At 53.8% G+C, this 18141-nt stretch overlaps 1 protein-coding gene across 1 annotated transcript; it reads left to right on the top strand.

The window, feature by feature from the left end:
- The first annotated feature begins 643 nt into the window (after positions 1-643).
- On the top strand, positions 644-15610 carry LOC112107281 (sodium-dependent lysophosphatidylcholine symporter 1-like). The gene is made up of 14 exons (XM_024200921.3): positions 644-879; positions 2477-2599; positions 3001-3125; positions 4373-4505; positions 5321-5399; positions 6251-6408; positions 6528-6618; positions 7128-7249; positions 8364-8447; positions 8775-8858; positions 10899-11011; positions 11653-11796; positions 12270-12446; positions 13547-15610. Exons 1-14 carry the CDS (start codon positions 793-795, stop codon positions 13575-13577), a joined length of 1551 nt encoding a protein of 516 aa, XP_024056689.2. The 5' UTR covers positions 644-792; the 3' UTR covers positions 13578-15610.
- The last annotated feature ends 2531 nt before the right edge of the window (positions 15611-18141 follow it).

Genomic DNA, 18141 nt, shown 5'->3' with positions numbered 1-18141 from the left:
CAGAATGCTTCAAAAGGCCTTGTGCTGGCTCACCCCCCCCCAGGGCTGGCTGAGCTCCCCCCCTTGCTCCAGGCACTGAACCCACCAGGGTCCCAGCACCACTCCGCGTTGGCCCAGCCGTCATGACGACGGGAGTCTGGGTAGGCCGAATGGGAGCCGCTGCAACCCCATGAGCCAGGTCACGACTCCACTCCCCCAGGTTTGGTCCAGTCAGGGGGGTTGGGGGTCAAACCTGACCAGCACCTCAACCTGGGTTCCAGGAGCTTGCAACACCTGGAGCAGAGAGCCCAGTCCAGCCAGGAGATGCCACTGTGGGGTGAGTGCTGGGCAGGACCCATCCCTCTCCCCAGGCGCAGGACCACCCCAGGGCCTGCACCCCCAGACTATTTCCTGGGCTGTGACAGGCGATAACCATTTACAAATGAGCCCTGCGCCCCCAAAGGCTGAGAACCACTGATCTACAGCCCCCCAGGGCAGCTCGCTGGGTGCTGCCTCCAGGACTGGCCTGTTTCAGTGCAATCCCCCCTTCTCTCCCTCCAAAGCGCACGCAGGGCAGCGTGGGACCTTAGCCAAGTGTCCCCCCCCCCCGCGGCCCACTAGGCTCCTCCCCGGGTTGTGTTTGGTCAGTTTCGGTTCTGCCTCTGCCCGCTGCGATAAGGCAGCTAAGCCCCTGCCTGGGCCGGGCTCTCCTGTTACCCCCCGGGGCACCGCCGCGGGGTTGTTTTCCCCACCTAGGAGCTAGGCTCGATCCTTCCTCCCTTTGCCTGTAAGGGAGGCAGCGTGTTTGTAAACATGCTTCCAGACAGCCCGAGGCATGCGCCGCTGCCTGGGTTAACCCACGCGGGAGACAGCCCTGGAGCGAGGTCGAGCCACGGCGAGGTAAGAGCAGCGGGCTACGGACTCGGGGACAGACTCTCTCGCAGACCAATGCAATCTCGCTGGCTCGGGTAGCCAGGGGGGATTTGAAGGGCCTCACTATGACTCAGCCTGAGAACACCCTGTGCAAGAGGGGCGTTCACATTTGGTTGCTGATGGCACTCCAATGACCTGGGTGCACTGAGACGTGGAGATATCCCGAGACACGGGGGTGCTGGTGCTGGGGGGGTTAGTATCTTTTAGTGGCTCAACTTCTGGTGGTGAGAGAGACGCTTTTGACCTGCACCCAGCAGCTCTTCTGCAGGGCTGGGAAAGGTGCTCCCAGCAATGCAAGGTGGAACAGTGTGTTAGCATAAGTAGTTCGCACCTGTTGTAAGGCACCACTCAAGGAAGAGTGACCTGTCGACACCTCTGCAGGCTGCTGGGGGCCCTGAAAAGATGGGGAGGGAAGCACAAGGGGAAGAGACGCTTTTACAAAACCAAGAGATTTTAAAAACGGAGCTGCAATGGAAACTGTTATTTAAACAACTCAGCATTCCCTGCAATGCATGCAAGCCAACCATGACTTGCGCATGAGAGCCGGAAAGTGAAACTGTCTATAAACAACAGGGAATCCCACTTCACTAGATCCTAGATCTTTGCTGCAAGCTCTGAAAATTGGCCAGCCAGACGCATCAATAAATCTGTCTGCACCTAGCTGAATGATGGACTCTGTCATCAGCCCGTCTCCTTTCCCCTAAAATGTTCCCCTGCACTCTCTCCCCGATCTATAAAAACCCAGTGGACTCTGGACTTTATTCTGTCCCTGGATCAGCGGTGGTGATGCTGTGTGAAATTCGCACTTACGTGTTATCATGAAGCCTCGGCGGAAAAGGAAGAGCAAAACTGAGTGTTATCTGAACAGATCAGTGATTAACTGGTGCTTTAGGGCTAGATTCTGGGTGTGGTTAAGCCAGTGGAAATTTGGTGTTTTCGCAGACATACACCAGGGTACATGAGAGGAGAACGAAGCCATTAGTGTCTGTAACTGGGAGATTCATGTCCACAAAGCACCAAAGCAGCTGATCCCAACAGCATGCATTCGAGGCATAAGCCCACCTAACAATAGTCCCACCTGGGTGCACAGGGGACAAGTACTGAAAACCTACAGGCTGGGAAGAGCAGGAATGGAAGTTGCATTAGACTCCTAGCAGAGTTGGCCATCTAGCCCACTAAAATGCTGATACAGAAAAGTCCATCTAGCAGGAACGTGCCCAGACGCTGCACAGGCCACAGATTCAAGCCCAAGGTGCACACGTGGGTCTTTGCTCCCTGCTAGGCTGGAGCATGGTGGGCGGGCTGGGGTCACATACTCAGGCCTGGAAGGAAGAAAGAGGAGAGCCTCATGTCACACCAATTCCTGTGGCTGCTTCAGATTGTGGAGTCAGCCCAAGTGACAGCTGCAGTGGCAGGGATCTTTGGTAGGGGGAAAGCTGAGGCTCTGGGCAGGGTTGGGAGGATATCCAGGGATGGGAAGAACAAGGGCAGAGACCAGGGTCGCTAACATCTTGGGCGCAGGTCAGTTTGCAGCGAGCGGGGCTCATTTGTGTCTTGGTTCCAGATGCAGCTGGCACCACTGCCCTTCTACAGGAAGCTCTGTTACGCCATAGGTGGTGCTCCGTACCAGATGACAGGAAACGCCCTCGGGTTCTTCCTCCAGATTTTCCTACTGGACGTTGTGCAAGTGAGCGGCCGCTTTCTCGCTGGATGGTGGGGCTCGGAAGCAGAGAGGCTCCGTACAGGAGTGTGTATGTGCGGGGCAGTCTGGGTGAAAGTGGGTCTTGCAGCTTCTTCTTGGAAAGACCTTGATGGTGCTGGATAGTGTTCTTGGAAAGACCTTGCTGGTGCCCCACAGCTTCAAGTGCTATGATTTCATCAGGAGCCTTAGCTCCACAGAGCTGCAGGAGGAGGAGGTGTGGGGGGTGGAGAGAGGTTTCCATGTCATTCCAGTTCCCAGAAAGATAGCCTGGAATTCTGCCCAGAGCTGGCCTCTCCAGGGCCGAGTCATTCTGACTCTTTCCGCCTTTGGCTGGGATCTGGTTCACTTTTGTGCTGTGGCCTGATCCAGCCGTTTGTCTCTCCCAGTTGGAAGCGTTCCATTCCTCTCTGATCCTTTTCCTTGGGCGAGCCTGGGACGCAGTTACAGACCCCACTGTCGGCTTCCTGGTCAGCAAGAGCCCCAGGAGGAGGCTTGGCAAGCTGATCCCATGGTGAGCATTGGGGGCTGAGGCAGAGTGGGCGTTGATTTGGCTTTGGAGGCCAGGCGCAGCCTCTTTGGGGAGTGGGACCAAAGCCTCTGGCTGTGCGCTTAAAATGCGCAGTTTGAAAAGGGGGAGCACTGACAAGAATCGGTCACCTTGTAACAATTGCAATTTCTGCAAGATTCACTAAATATTCAAGGTGACTGGAGGTTTGATACCCAGTGGCTCTCACCTCTGTTACATGGAACCCTCCAGACAATCCGCTAAGCTGTGGGAGGGGCGGGGGACAAGCTCTCCCATGAAGTGAGCAGCACAATAAATATACAGAGGATTGCTGCGCTAATATTTAACCCCCGAGCCTGCAGCTGGGTCCATGTGGCTGGACCCCTGTCCCCATGGATCCCACTGCTGGATCAGGGCCTCGAATATTCGAGCAGGGGCTGTGATAAGCAGATCTGGGGCCAGCATGGCTCTGCTGCTGTCTATCTGTTTTTTCCCTTGCTTTGAGCAAAGCTACCCTCCCCTGCTCACCCTGATCCCACAGAGGGTTGCCCCAACTTTCTAATCGCACAAAACCGAACACCCCGCCCCCGCTCGCCCCATCCCCCCTTCCTCTGTTGCTCTCTCTCCCCCACCCTCACTCACTTTCACTGGGCTGGGACAGGGGGTTGGGGGCTTCAGCTGGGGGTGCGGGCTCTGGGGTGGGGCCAGGGATGAGGGGTTTGGGGTGCGGGAGGGGGCTCCGGGCTGGGGCAGGGGGTTGGGGTGAGGGGGGTGAGGACCCCGGCTGGCCCCTAGGCACATGGGAGGCTCGGTGGGCTGCCACCATGCCTGCAGGCACCGCCCCCACAGCTCCCATTGGTCATGGTTCCCAGCCAATGGGAGATGTGGAGCCGGCACTAGGGGTGGGGCAGCATGCGGAGCCTCCCTGGCCGCCTAGGGGCTGCAAGGACCTGGCGGCTGCTTCCAGGAGCCGCGTGGAGCTAGGGCAGGCAGGGAGTCTCCCTTAGCCTTAGGCCTCACTGCGCCACCGAGCGGACTTTTACCAGCCCGGTCAGTGGTGCCGACCAGAGCCGCCAGGGTCCCTTTTTGACTGGGCGTTCCAGTTGAAAAACGGACACCTGGCAACCCTAATCCTGCAGCGGAGGATCTGTGGCGTGACGAGCAGGAAAGGAGGCCAGTGCATGAGGCAGGAATAAACCCGACTCTCACTTTGCTTCGGTGCTTGTGTTGAATCATCTCTGCTTGCCCTGCAGGATTGTCTCCTCCACGCCGTTCGGGGTGGTCTTCTACTGCCTGGTCTGGTCCACCCCCTCGGACGCCATGCCTGTCTCCCTCAAGTTCCTTTGGTACCTGACCACGTACTGCTTCTTCCAGACAAGCATGACTGTAAGGACGACAGCGCCTGCGGCTAAGCGTGTCAGGAGCCGTCTTCACTTTGCTGCAGAGAACAGGCTAGGCAGGCCGTTTGTCCCATTTTAAGCTGGACCATCCTGTTTCTAAATGGTTTGTCCCCTGCCTGGGACTGACACAAAGCCGGATGTGTTTGTTTCCCGTAGCACGGATGAAGCACGCCGTGTGTGTGCGAGGTCATGCCAGTGGGGGTGGGGTGGCATGTTCTTCAAAATGGCACGTTCTGGGGGCGTAACCTCGCACAGACCGTGCATGCAAGGTCACATGAGCAGTACCAGAATCTCTGCTATGCTGGGGGTGCCCGAGTGGCCCTTCGAGAACAGGAACTCAACCTGTAGGGGAGCTCACAGCAACTCCAGTGCCAAACTCTCCCAGCAGGGGGTGCTGTAGGGAACGCTATAAGACCACTGGCTGTGGGCAGAGCTCACAGCTGCTCTGGCCCCAGACTTTCCCAGCAGGGGGCACTGTAGGGCACGGTAGAGGGTAACTGGTGGAGGTCAGTCTGTAGGGTGGAGATAGAGCTCACAGTTCTTCCCATCCCAGCTGTTTCCAGCAGGGGGCGCTGTAGGGCATGGTATCTGGTTGGTCATATAGTGACGTCGTGAACCAGGGCAGTAGTTTTAGTTTTCACGTCTGTTCTCTATGGTGGTAGCTCCTGCACCAAAGGTGTTCCCGGGAGGGGAGGGGGGTGTCTGCCCCAAGAGGGTGGGATGTGAGAGACAGGGGATCCCAGTATCAGACAGAGGAGAAGCAGCTGAGTTGTCTGATATCTGAGCTGTTTTTCTCCCCAGTGCTATCATGTGCCTTATTCCTCCCTGACCATGTTTCTGGGAGGGAATCAGCGAGACCGGGATTCGGCCACTGCCTACAGTAAGTGTCTCTGCCCGGATGCAGGTTTCCTTCATGGTCCCAGGCCTGTGTGAGTTCTCTCCTGTGTGTGACTTCTCACTCCATGCCAGAGGGGTGTTGTCTCTGAATCTGGGTTTGTAATAGGGTCACACCGGGCGTGAATTTGACCTGATACCTTATAAAATGTAAAAAAAAAAAAAAAAAAAATCCCATACTTGGGATCCACATGTTATAGTAGCTAAACAGTAACTGGGCTGCAGCGTTAACCAGGGACGCTCTGATGGCTTGGATCTCCATCTCAGGGCACGTGGCATCCCTAGAAGTTCTTCTTTTGTTAAATCAGCCCATCCACGGTGCAGGCAATATCCCGCGGCACGGGGTGTGGTTATCCTGAACACACACAGGCCTTGGGCTGGTTGCTGTAAAGAGTCTCTGTGTAGAAGCATTTATTAGACAAACAACTCCCATGGGGAACCAGGACTAGCCCCTAGCCCCTCAGTTCCAAAAAGTTAGGCCTCTATCACTGGAGTGAAGGGGGAAATTTTAGAGCAGGCAGAAATAGTAGATCTCTTATCTGCTTTGTGAGCAGCCACCAGAGGGCAGTCTCACCCTTTCAGTAGGGTGACCAGATGTCCCGATTTTATAGGGACAGTCCCGATTTTTGGGTCTTTTTCCTATATAGGTTCCTATTACCCCCCACCCGGTCCCGATTTTTCACATTTGCTGTCTGGTCACCCTACCTTTCAGGCACACAAAGCCAATAGGTTACTTTGCAAGGCACATGCTGGCCTCCCTTTCCCTAGGGGATCTGCTCTGAGGCTCAGGCCGCAAGGCTGACTGACCCCTCTCCCATTTGTCCTGGCTCTTGGCAGGAATGGGGGTGGAGGTGTTCAGCACGCTGGTCGGCTCGGGTATCCAGGGGCAGATAGTCGGCAGGTACCACACCAGCATGATGAAAAGCTGCAGCGTGCCCAATGGGACTCTGTACAACAGCACCGCCCTGGGGCTCACCGACACCTTGGAGAACACAGTAAGCACCTGGCCGTCTGTTCCCTGCCCCTCTGCAGAGCTCTGGGTGGGAGAGCGCTGTCTGTGCTCCCTGCAGCCAGCGCCTAGGTTGTGACGGCTGCATCGGCTCTTGTCTTCCAGCGCAGGGCGTACGTGATCGCCTCCGTGGTCCTGGGCTCGCTCTACTGCATGGCCTGCCTGATTCTCTTCCTCGGAGTGAAGGAGCAGCCTGGTTAGGTCACTTCTCTGGCTCCTCTTGCGATGGTTGGGAGGTGCCGTGTGGCCGTGGCTCTGGGGGATGGGTGCAAGTCCTGCAGGGGAGGGAGCTGGGAATCTGCTGGCTGGGCGGGCTGTCGGGAGACACAGTGCCTGGCCTGTGGGTGGGAAGGAGGCGGGTCGAGGGGCTTCAGTCTCAAGACTTTCGCCAGCCTGCGATGTCATGGGAGTTGGCGGCTTGTTGCTTTCCAGCCTCCTCCACCATCCAGTTCACGTCAGCTCTGAGGAGGCTACTCCCCTCGGCCGGGAAGGCAGAAGGAAAAATGAGACTGCGGTACAGCAAGGCCGGTCAGAACCCCGGTCAGGCTGGGAGGCTGGGCCAAGCATGGCGAAGGCCTCCTCAGTCCCGAGGCGGCCTGGGATAGTGTTCGTGGCTCTCGGCTGGAACGCGTACAGTAATCCCCACCGTCCCCATGGGGTAGGGCTGGGGGTGACTCTGCTGCACTTCCCTTCTCACCCCTGCAGGGCCCCTCAGTCCCTTGGGAAAGACCCAGCTGCCCTTCTTTCACAGCCTGCGACTAATCCTGGGACACCAGCCCTACGCCTGGCTGCTCTGTGGCTTCCTCTTCATGTCCCTGGCCTTCCAGGTACGATCACACCCCTGGCTGGCGTGGAGTGAGGGGTGACTGCAACATGGGCAGCAGCTGGGCTCTTTCAGCAAGTCCTGGGGCAAAAGTATCTGAACAAGGAGGAGAAGCAGGTCCCCGAGGTGTAGGGGGATGGTGGGGGACCGGTGGCTTGAAACACACGAGCCGTGTGGGAAGAGGCAAGGAGGGACCTGCACAGACTCCAGGAGCTTTCACCACCGGTGGGACAGGCTGTGCCCAGCCCCTGGTTCTACCTTTCCCATCCCTGCCCACCAGTACAATCCCCCATCATGCCATGCTAATAAAAGTGAGATTGTGCCAGCTGGCTGCAGCAGCCCCTGCTGTGGGACTGTTGTAATAAGACCCTAGAGGGGGTCAATAGGCCAGGAGAGATCCTGTGCAGAGCCTTTAACTCTAGGGTGCAGGTTCAAATCCAACTCCGGTCTGCAGTGATTGAAAGTTGTTCCTGCTAGACAGTGTTAGGTGGCCTCTTGGTCATCATGAGTCCCGTATTCTCTGTCAGATTCCCCAAGGATGAGTGTTGGTAGCCCAGAAACCACCTCACCTACCTCTAACCGGCAGCCTCGGCAGAGAGACCAAGGCGTGAATGGGCAAAGAAAATGAATGCCCCCTTATTGTGAGAGGGGGGGTCTATCCAGGGCACATTGGCAGGTGGTAAGGGGGTGTTTGCTCCATTGATGCCCATGATGTGCCTGCTCCATGAGCAAAGAGAGAATTTGCGTCTACAGGGCAGCTGATCTGGCTCTTTTCACCAGCACTGAACTCACAGGAGCTTTTATGGTTTTAAAATGAAACAGCCCCCGAGAGGCAGGTGGGCGATGAAGGCCTGGTGATACGAAGTGCAGGCGTGGGAAGCCAGCTAGTGATTCACTGGCTGAGAACGCGTTGGACAGGTGGGTTCTGAGATCCCTGGAAAAATGGATGGGGATTCAGCAGCGTAGGTATGAGAGTGGGGGGCAGGCGGAACAGGCATCTCCAGCCAGATGGTGAGGAGCAGCAACGACCTCCCAGCTTGCTACCCTGCCAGGCTCCTTCGGGGCTGGACAGCAGGCCCAGGAGCTAAGCGCTGAGCATCTGTATGTTCCCTTCCTAGATCGCTCAGGGGATCTTTGCCTTTTTCTGCACACATGCTGCTGGGCTGGCTGGGAAGTTCCAGCACTTGGTGCTCATCATGCTGGTACGTCTACCCAGCGGAACCGGTCTCCCCTCCCAGCCCCACTCTCCGATGCCAATGGTGCCCCATAGTGTACTCAAGGGAGGGGTCAAACCCCCACCTATCCAGGGCCCCGCCCGCTCTTTCACCTAGCATGACAGAGGTTGATCTGAAGCCCCCAGTGTGGGCAGGGCAGGGAGAGGGGATAACGGTGCCCAAGGCTGGTCTGATGGATTTCAGTATCTTTGCTGCCCGTGTCCCCCACGCCATAACATGGATGTCTCTGGGGGAATGCTCCGAGGGTCCTGGAAGGCCTTGCTGAGTCTCCCCCTGTGGCTCTGTCTCCCCCAGGTCGTGGCTTCCCTCTCCATTCCCTTCTGGCAGTGGTTTCTGGTGCGTTTTGGGAAAAAAACAGCTGTGTTCGTGGGCCTATCAGTGAGTTTCCTTTCGCCTCTGGCTTTAAATAGATATTGAAACTGAAATTCCTACAGCACTTCTGCCCTGCACCCCGCAGCGCCTCCTTCTGGAAGAGTCTGGGACTGGCACCCTGCCCCCCGTCAGCCCTCCTACCCTGCTCCCTACAGCTCCTGCTGCTGGGACTGGAGTAACGGAAAGCCCCTCCCCAGCCCACCTGTGCTATACCTGTACCATTCCTTGCAGGGACCCCTGCTGCGTGTGGCCCCCACCGGAGTAGCGATGAGCACGTCCATACGCAGTTCTGCCCCATTCCCTAGAGTGTCTCCTGCTGAACAGAGCTGGCACTGGAGCCTCTGTGAGCCCCTCCTCTTTAGCGCTCCCCTCCCCCCCCCCGCTGCACGGGGAAGGCGAAAGTCTGACCCAGCACCCTTACACCCCAGCACCCTTACACCCCAGCACCCTTACAAGAGACTCCCCAGCAAACACACCAGCGCAGCCACCTCCAGGACGCGACGGGCTCGCTGACAGCTGGCACCAGCACCGCCCCGGAGGGCTGGCTGAAGATGTGTCACTGGGCTGATCACAGGCTCAGCTGGGTGCAGGGAACAGAGAACATGCAGCATGTAGATGCCCAGCCTGCTCTGTTGCGATCCCTCTGCTACGCACGCTCAGCTTTGTGTAAAACCGATCGGCCACGGCCTGGGCAGTGACCAGTATAGCGACTGCAGCATAATTCCCTTCCCCTCCCCCGTACTGCCCTGGAGTCTCACAGGGCTGTTTGTTGGGTGTCCTTAATAGCCAGGGAGAATAAGAAGAGTTGATTAATGCTTTGCATTCCCCTAGAGCAGTGGTGGGCAACCTGTGGCCCGCGGGCCAGCCCTTCCCTGCAGCCTGCAGCTCCCATTGGCCCACTGGGAGCTGCGGGTGGCCGTGCCTGCAGACGGTCAATGTAAACAAACTGTCTTGCGCCCGCTAGCGGATTACCCTGATGGGCCACGTGCGGCCCACGGGCTGCAAGTTGGTCACCACCTCCCTAGAGCCTTCCACCCCTCAGGTTAATTAACTTGTCCTCCGGATAGCCCATGCAATGGGTACAGATAAGGCGCAGGGAGGTTAAGGGATGGACGTGGGGCTGTCGGGGAGTTTTCCCAGGGAGGTCAGGGTTTGCTGAGGACACCCCACACCTCACAAGATCAAGCCCCAAGGCTCTGTGTCCACACCTGCAGTCAGTGTCAATGGGAGCTGGGGGGGCTCAGCACCACGGACAGTCCCTTTGGGCTGCATCCACTGTGCTGAGCTCTGCTCAGAACCTGGCCCCCAGTGTGGGTGCTCACCTCTAGGGGCCACGTTTACAAAGGGACTCAAGTACCTGAAGATGCAGGCAGGCACCTAATGAGATTTTATAAAAGCACTTAGGCAGGTCATGTGCTTAACTCCCATTGACAGTCTTGGGAGTCAGGCGCCCAACCTGCTTAGGTGCTTTTGTAAAATCCCACTGGAGTGCCTATCTGCATCTTTAGGCACCTAAGTCCCTTTGTAAATCTGGATCTAGGTGACTCACCCAAGGTCATATAGTGAGAATGGCAGAGCCAGAACCCAGGAATCCAGGCCACTGCACCACGCTCCCTTCTACACTGGAATAGTATTTGATTTCTGCTCCTGTGGGGGTTCCTATGGCACTCCTGATTTCTAGTAATTAATGCAGCATTATGTTATTATCTGTCGAGCTCCGTCCGTGCTCTCAGGGCTGCACAGATCACAGGAAGGAGACATTCAGTCCCTGCCCCGAGGAGCTTCCATTCAGGGGGCACTGAAATATCAAAAATAGTCTAATGTCCAAGCATTGATGCGGAGTTGCTACTGGACTTGCAGGTCTCTTTGATGCAGGCAGCTCCGATGAGAGAAGTGAGTTTTAGTCCATAGTAGGTATTTGTGAGCTGTGAAGGCATTTGCGTGGAGACAGCGGGGAGCATGGTCTTTGGGTCCTGGGGCGTGAGAGCTTCACACATGCAGAGCAAAGGGAGCATAAGCACTTTTCTCTCTCTCTCTCTGCTGTAGTTAATTATCCCTGCTCTCATCGTTATCACCCTAGTGAGTCACAACTTCCTGGTCTTCGTCTTCATGGTGGTATTAGCGGGATGCAGCCTGGCTGTCCTCTACTTGTTACCCTGGTGAGTGGAGCGGTTCTCCAAGCCACGGCTGGGGCTGCTCATTCCTGGACCGTTAAAGGGCTAGGTTGGTAGGAGGAACAAACTGGATGGGGGGGGGAAGGAGAGTCTGTTGGGAAGCCTGGTTGATAAAGGCCTAGACGTGGGTGCGTTCATCTGCGTGGCCAAATACCAGAGCAAAGGGGGATGGGCACCTTTGTTGTGGGTGTGAGTGGCATTAGACAGGGAGGTTTGTGGGTTACCGAGTGATTGTACAGCACTGGCATTGCATCAGTCTGCGAACAGTGAAAATGCAGAGTTAGCTGCATGCATGTGGCCCTGCTTTCATTATGCGAAACACTTACCTTCTCTCTTGTACTGCCTCCTGCAAAATAGCATCCAAGGCCCAATGTCCAGACTCATGCAAATATGTGCACACATATGCACGCCTAATTTGCACATGCAGGTAGAGCAATTGCTCAGCTTAGGCACAAAAGTGCACATGCAGTCTTCAAAACCTGGGTCCTACTGTGTTTTTCCCCCAAATCATAGTCCGAAGCGTTGGCCAGTGCTGGAGGGCTGCAGTGTCAAAACCCAGCAATGCCTAACAGGAGAGAAGCAGGGCAGGCAGCAGTGCTGGGTTTGACTAGCACCTTTATCCCCAGGTCCATGCTACCAGACGCGGTGGATGATTTCAGGCTGAAGAACCCGAACTATCTAAACCTGGAAGCTTTTTTCTACTCGTTCTATGTTTTCTTCAACAAGTTTGCAGGAGGACTCTCCTTGGGGATATCAACAATGAGCCTACAGTAGGCCTCAAAATCTACTTTCTATTTATCATTGGGTTCACAGGTACCCCATGGGAGAGGCTGGAACAGGAACAGCTGGGAGCTCCCCAAGGCCAGCGTTCTATACCATTCCCCACAGCACCTCCTGCTGGGGGTGGCTGGAACCGGACTAGCTGGGAGTGTCCCATGGCCAGCACTCCTATACCATTCCCCACAGCACCTCCTGCTGGAGGTGGGTGGAACCGGACTAGCTGGGAGTGTCCCATGGCCAGCTCTCCTATGCCATTCCCTACAGCACTTCCTGCTCAGCAAACCTGCGAGTGAAGTCGCTGTTTGCTCCTTTCCAGTTCTCTGCCGTGACTTGCTGAGACTGTGGTGTGTGTAAGCTTTTCCATTGCCAGCACTCTGCCCAGGGGCTCCTGTTTCTAGGGGAAACGAAGGCCAGTGTTTCCATGGCGGAAAGCTGGTGCTTTTTTCATGGTGCTTCTCTTCAGTTTTGCAGGTTACAGAGCCAGTGACTGCACACACAACCCCTCTGTCATCCTCACGCTGCGGATACTCATGGCCCCTGTCCCAATAACCCTGCTGCTCATTGCCATGACCATATTCTGCTTCTACCCCATCGATGAGGAGCGGAGGAAACAGATGAGGGTGGAGATGGAGGCAGCTGGGTAAGTGCAGTGCCCTCTGAGGAGAGTTTACCGTGTTCTGCAGTTCTTTGGTTCGAGCCTCCACACTAGAACTGCCTAATACACCCAGCACAGGCTCCATCACAACGGAGATGGCTGACTTGGAAGGACTCCCCAGCATGAGTATATTATAGCCACTTTGCAGTGGAATTCAACTCAGATCTCCATCCACACTCAATGGCAACCAGCCAGCAAATACTTCTACACCTTTTCCTAGTTAGGAGAGGCTGGGACGGGAAGAGCTGGGAGCTCCCCTCTAGTCTCCACTCTGTAGCGATTCCTGCTGCGGAGCCAGGATTACTGTCTTTATTCAGGCCAGGTCAACACTACCGCTTACTTAAGCTGTGCATAAGCCACCCCCCTGAGCGACGTAAGTTACACTGACCTAAGTGCTGGTGTGGACAGGACTATAGCAGTGGGAGAGCTTCTCCTACTGACATAGTCACCGCCTCACCCGGAGGCAGATTTATTATGACAATGGGAGAGCTCTCTCCGTCAGTATACAGCATCTTCACCAGACACACGACAGTGGTGCAGCTGTGCCGATGTAGTGCTTCTAGTGCAGCCCTTAGACTTTTTTCAGCATACTGGGGTTTTTAAAGTTCTTTATACAGTGCTATGCCACCAGTTCCAGGGGTCTGCTGCAAGGTGTCAGCTTGGGGCCTCCTAACGCTTCAGAAGGCTGAATTGGGAAGCTTCAGGAGGTATAACATGGTTGGCCAACAGTGATGGCTCCGTCAGATGTCTCCTCCGCACCCTGTACATTGAGATGGGGATGACCAGAACAATACCCCCCATTTGCTAGCAGGCAGTGCGGCCTCAGGAACAATTGGAGATATGGGTCCTGAAATGTGTCTGAGCCTGAGTGATTGACACCTCTGCTCCCTTTTGTCCCCATGCCTAGACGTTTGGGGAGAAAAAGAGAATTTGCCAGGAAATAAACCCCTGTTTATGGCCAGGACGCTCCATGTTGATGCAGTGGGACTGGGACTGGGTCTGGGACCAAACACCGCGTCCTCCCTCTCTCTCTTGAATGTGGATTTTAAGTTGGATTTCATATTCATTTCTGTTCTTTTTAACAGTCATTGGGTAAAGAATGGAAACCCAGGGTAAACTAATGTCGGGAAATGCACTTGGAAAGAATCCAGTATTGCTACATGGCCATGAGGATGCATCAGTGTAATTTAAAGGCCCAGCTGCCTGTTGTTGCTGATTTTCCCCATCACAAAGGACACAGCTCTGCTTACTGCCTTTCCCTGTGCCAGCCCAGCCCTGCAGTGCTTCCGCAGTGAGGCCTGCAGAGCTGGCGTGACCCCACAGCACTGCGTTCTGCATGGCTTAGCTTTCGCTTTGCTGCCTGCTCTGGCACACTCAAAACAGGACCACAGGGTGGGGGAGATGTGGGGAGAAAAGAGAGAGTTTCTCTTTGGAAGATCAGGATCATTAGTACTGAGAGCTAAGTTTGGGGGGAAATACAATTTTTTTAGGAAGGGTATGGTATGCATACTATATTTCTAGGTCATCAAACTGGCAAGATGAAGTCTCCTACACTGTACTAACCCACCCATCTCATAAGGAACAAAGGAATTGTCACACCAGAACAGACAGATGGTCCAGCTCATCCAGGATCCTACCTCTGATAGTGGAATGGTCAATGCTGGCTGCTTCAGAGGAAGGTGTCAAACACCTCCTTAACGATCCTGACTGAGTAATACTGTACCTGTGCGGAGATGAGGGAGGAAGGGTCCTTTTGACCCCATGTGGTGATCAGTTCCTGCCTTGCAGCACGAAGATTTACTTCTGTCACGTTCCTAGGTAAAGGTAGGCAGGACTAGTGGCAAGAGCTTGGGATCCCAAAACTGAAGCCAGGGATCAGAGTCAATAGTCAAGCCAAGGGTCTAGCCAGAGTCAGAAATCATGTCCAGGGTCAATACCAGGTATCGGGGTCTGTGTTGGGTTTCCAGGGGTTGATTAGGAGTCAGAATCAGAGTCAGAGCAAGGTCAGTGCCAGGAGTTCAGAAGTACGGTAGCTAGCTAGGAATCCACATTGTTGCCTGGACACTTCCTAGTACACCCCATGGGCATCTCTATGGTCAAAGAACCAATCAGGGATCGCTAGACCACTGTCAGTCAGATCACCTGAGGTGGAATTTCCTCGGTAGGTTGTAGGTCACAGGGAGTGGCCCAGGTGACAGTGTAGGGATGTTGGTTGCCTTGTAGCCCTGCGCAGACCTGGGATTACAACCTCCCTCATGCAGAGCAGCTGACTCACTGTTCTCCATCCAGAACGCCAAGCCAAAGAGAACTGCTGAATTCAGCCACTTGGAACTGTGGGTTAGATACAGCGTAGGTAGTCACTCTGACACGCTGTAACATGGGTACCAGGTCTGGGTATTACTGCCGGTTATTGACAGGGCTGAAGGAAGCCTGGTAGATGTAGGTTGTGAGGCTTGGGAGGGGTAAGGAAAAGTGGTTCACTGCCTGTTGTCAATAGCTAAGCACCTGCCTTCATCAACTACCACAGAGCTACAGTATTTTGATCACCTGCTGGCATGATGCTGTTCCTGGAGAGTGGCCAGTAGGATGATCCTAGTTCACCTTGTTTCCCAGAGGGCTGGTCCCCGGTGTTTGTAAAGACAGAATCTATTAATCTTCGGAAAGATACCAAAGTTCAAGTGTAGAAACTTCAAAGAGAAGCACATGCTCCAAAGGAGAAGTATACACACCACACGACTGCTAGTATCACTATTTCCAAAACCAACCATGGTTCCCTGCCTCGGGTTCATTAGCAGGCCGTTCAGCTAGTTATCAATCAGATGAATGTCTCTGTGACAGGGGTCACAGGAATGGACTAAGCCACCTGCGATCTTGCTTTCTTAGGGGTTTATTACAAGGTCTGCCCTGTGCCTGCCATCTGCAGGGGTGTCAAATTCACTCAGTGGAAACGGCTGAATTGCACTTTTAATAGTTTCTAGAACAGCTCTACAAAATCAGCATCTTGTACTACCTTCAGCACACCGCAAATGTCCCACCGCACAGAGATCAAGGGTTGGGTCTGGCCCTTCTGTAGTGACTAAACTTTCAGTAAGTAAAATTTAATTGCCTTTGGCATCATGCATTAGCTTGTTATTTTTCAGGCCAGTGCCTTTTCTTTAAACCAGCGGTTCTCAACCCACGGGCAGCCCAATCAGCACACAGCTGCGGCCCATGTGACATCCTCAGGGCCATACAGGTAGAATATATCTATATCTATTGTGTGGACGCAGCCCTCATAACACAAAGAGAGCCGCATATGAGCCCACAATGGTAAATAAGTTGAGAACCACTGCTTTAAACATCTGAGCTTGCAGCTACCCAATCTGCACACACAGTGGCAGTATTTGTGCAAATTAGCCCTCAGTTTTGCACCCACTTTATTTGAAAATCTGGTCCTTAGAGTGGCATCATGAGGCGTAAGAGTTAACCACGCTTTGCGATGAATGGGGAAGATCCCATCTCAGAGCTGTAGCAGGATGTCTGCAGATAGCTTGGCAGGAAAGCAACATTATATCAGTTACACGCAGATCACATTTACTTTGTCACGAGGGCCAGAAATGTAATTCAGGAAGGCTGGTCTGGGTGTTTTGAACCTAGTGGGCTATGGCCCGTTGCTTCACATTCAGCGTTGTTGTCTATGTATTTTGATGGCCTTTGTGTGCCAAGAAATGAAACATGATTAGTTCTCATGCTAAAAGTCATATGGTCGACAAGAACTGTGTTCAGATGCATTTGCAATTGCTATATCGCACCATTCAGGCTGGGAAGGATGTGTATTGTGCTGCACCATCCTTACAGGGGGATTTGTATTTGTAGATTTGTATTTTCTGATGTCAGTATTTTTCAACTGTTTTTTTAATTATAAACTCAAAGGCAGATTTTTAAAAGTATTAAACCGGTGCAAACATTAATGTTTTCTCCCCTTGGCATTTCTTGCTTTGCAAGCAGAAGGCCTCCCTTCACAACTCTCCCTGTGGATCAGCCAGCTTGGTGGGGAATTGTTCAAGGAGAATCAGCTTGTTTTGCAGGTTGTAAAGTTTAACCATGAACTGAGATACTAGAAGCTGACACCTCATTCTGTTCCCTGCTGAGTGCAGACCTCACTGTGGTGTCACCAAGGGTGACCAATGAGGTCTTCTTCCAGCTCATCTCTGTGTCTCAGGCAGCCCTTGCTATACCCCCTTCCCCATTAAGAAACTTCTGTTAAAGAGATCCTGGAAATCATGTGGGCATTGCAGGTGTTCAGTAAGGAGTAAGATGAGAACACCAAGCTCAACGGGGATTTGAATCTAGGTCTTCAGAAGTGATTGACTAACCCACCAGGCCTTCCACAACAGTTAACGGGGAACCACGGACCTAATGTAGCTCTTTATTTTTCTTCTGAGCTTTATGTCTTGAACCAGTATTTTCTAACATAGCCTTGTGGTGGAATGTACACGCCTTCACATGCAGTCTGACAGGGAAGGGATTACGGCAGGGCTGGAGGGTGACTGGGCATACGTGAAACTGGCTACAGCTATAAAGAGACTTGTCTCTCAGCTGGGAGGAGCTCTAGTTAGGGGTAAGATGTTTCTCCGGAGAGCACAGCAGAGATGCTGACAACGTGTTTGGCCAGAAGAGCAGTTGGATCCAAGAAAGTACAGGAGGCCCTTTGTTAGAGCTTAGACTGTATGTGGGGAAGGTTAACTGGGCAAAGCCATTTTCCTGGGGCTCAGTGTTTGAGCTGGAAGAAGCTAGTTCTGATACTTCTAGGAGCCACTAAACACCTTTGCTGGGTCCTGACCCAGCAGGGTAGATGGGACATGGAGAGCTCCTGAGCAGTCTGCTGTGAGGCCAGAGTGGGGCTCAGAACTCTGAGAGGTGCCTGAGGAAGCGTGGGGTAATTGCTGGCTGGAGTTATTGACAAGCTTTCAGCTTCACTTCTGCCAGTACACTGATGGAAACTGGGGGCGTGAGCAGATGCCATTTTACTTTTCTAAGGATAATCTGTGGTACATTGGTGGCACCAGTCTTTGCCAGGCACTTATTAACACACTACTGATGATGCTATTACATGAGATAGAATTGTGTAACAGATCATCTCTGTCTTGGGTGCTTAGGGCTATAGTCAACTGACTGGGCAAAATATAGGTAATTTTTTAATTGCTGCCTAAACGGCTTGTGGGAGTTAGCACCACTACAGCTCCACTAGGGAGGAAGGATCATCCTGTGGTTAAACATCAGGTGATCTGGACCATTGCTATTCTGCAGGTTACTTATGTGACCTCTCTGTGGCATGGTTTCACCAGCTGATAACAAAGATGGTAACACTTCCTATCTCATAGGGAAGCTGGGCAGTTAAAATGACTAAAGCGTGCAAGGTGCTCATATACTTGAGTGATGAGCATCATGAAAATACTTATAAATAAATAGAGCTGTGTCTTCCCTTCCCGCATCCTCACTCCCATTTACCAATGTGGGGAAGGTAAATGCTAGATTTCAAGAGCAGATCGCTGCGGTCCCCTTCGACAGAGATAATAATCAGCAGTGAGATGAGCGTGCGCCTTCCTATTTCCATCTTGGATTTGGGCTTACCGCCTTTCCTCTGCTGGCACCAGTCTGGTGGAAGTGAGGGCGACATCAATCTGGCAAATAATAGAAC

This window comes from Terrapene carolina, unplaced genomic scaffold (genome assembly GCF_002925995.2).
Source record: "Terrapene carolina triunguis isolate 2854851 unplaced genomic scaffold, T_m_triunguis-2.0 Scaffold130, whole genome shotgun sequence".
Lineage (NCBI taxonomy): Eukaryota > Metazoa > Chordata > Testudines > Emydidae > Terrapene > Terrapene triunguis.
Note: the sequence above shows the minus strand (reverse complement) of the source record. Positions and strands in the feature narration are given on the sequence as shown.

Bases quoted from the DNA above. Each gene is read 5' to 3' on its own strand.
- LOC112107281 (XM_024200921.3), top strand. From the start codon at position 793: ATGCTTCCAGACAGCCCGAGGCATGCGCCGCTGCCTGGGTTAACCCAC. The intron at 5,400-6,250 runs GTAAGTGTCTCT...GGCTCTTGGCAG, and splicing joins GGATTCGGCCACTGCCTACA to GAATGGGGGTGGAGGTGTTC. The intron at 6,409-6,527 runs GTAAGCACCTGG...CTTGTCTTCCAG, and splicing joins CCGACACCTTGGAGAACACA to CGCAGGGCGTACGTGATCGC.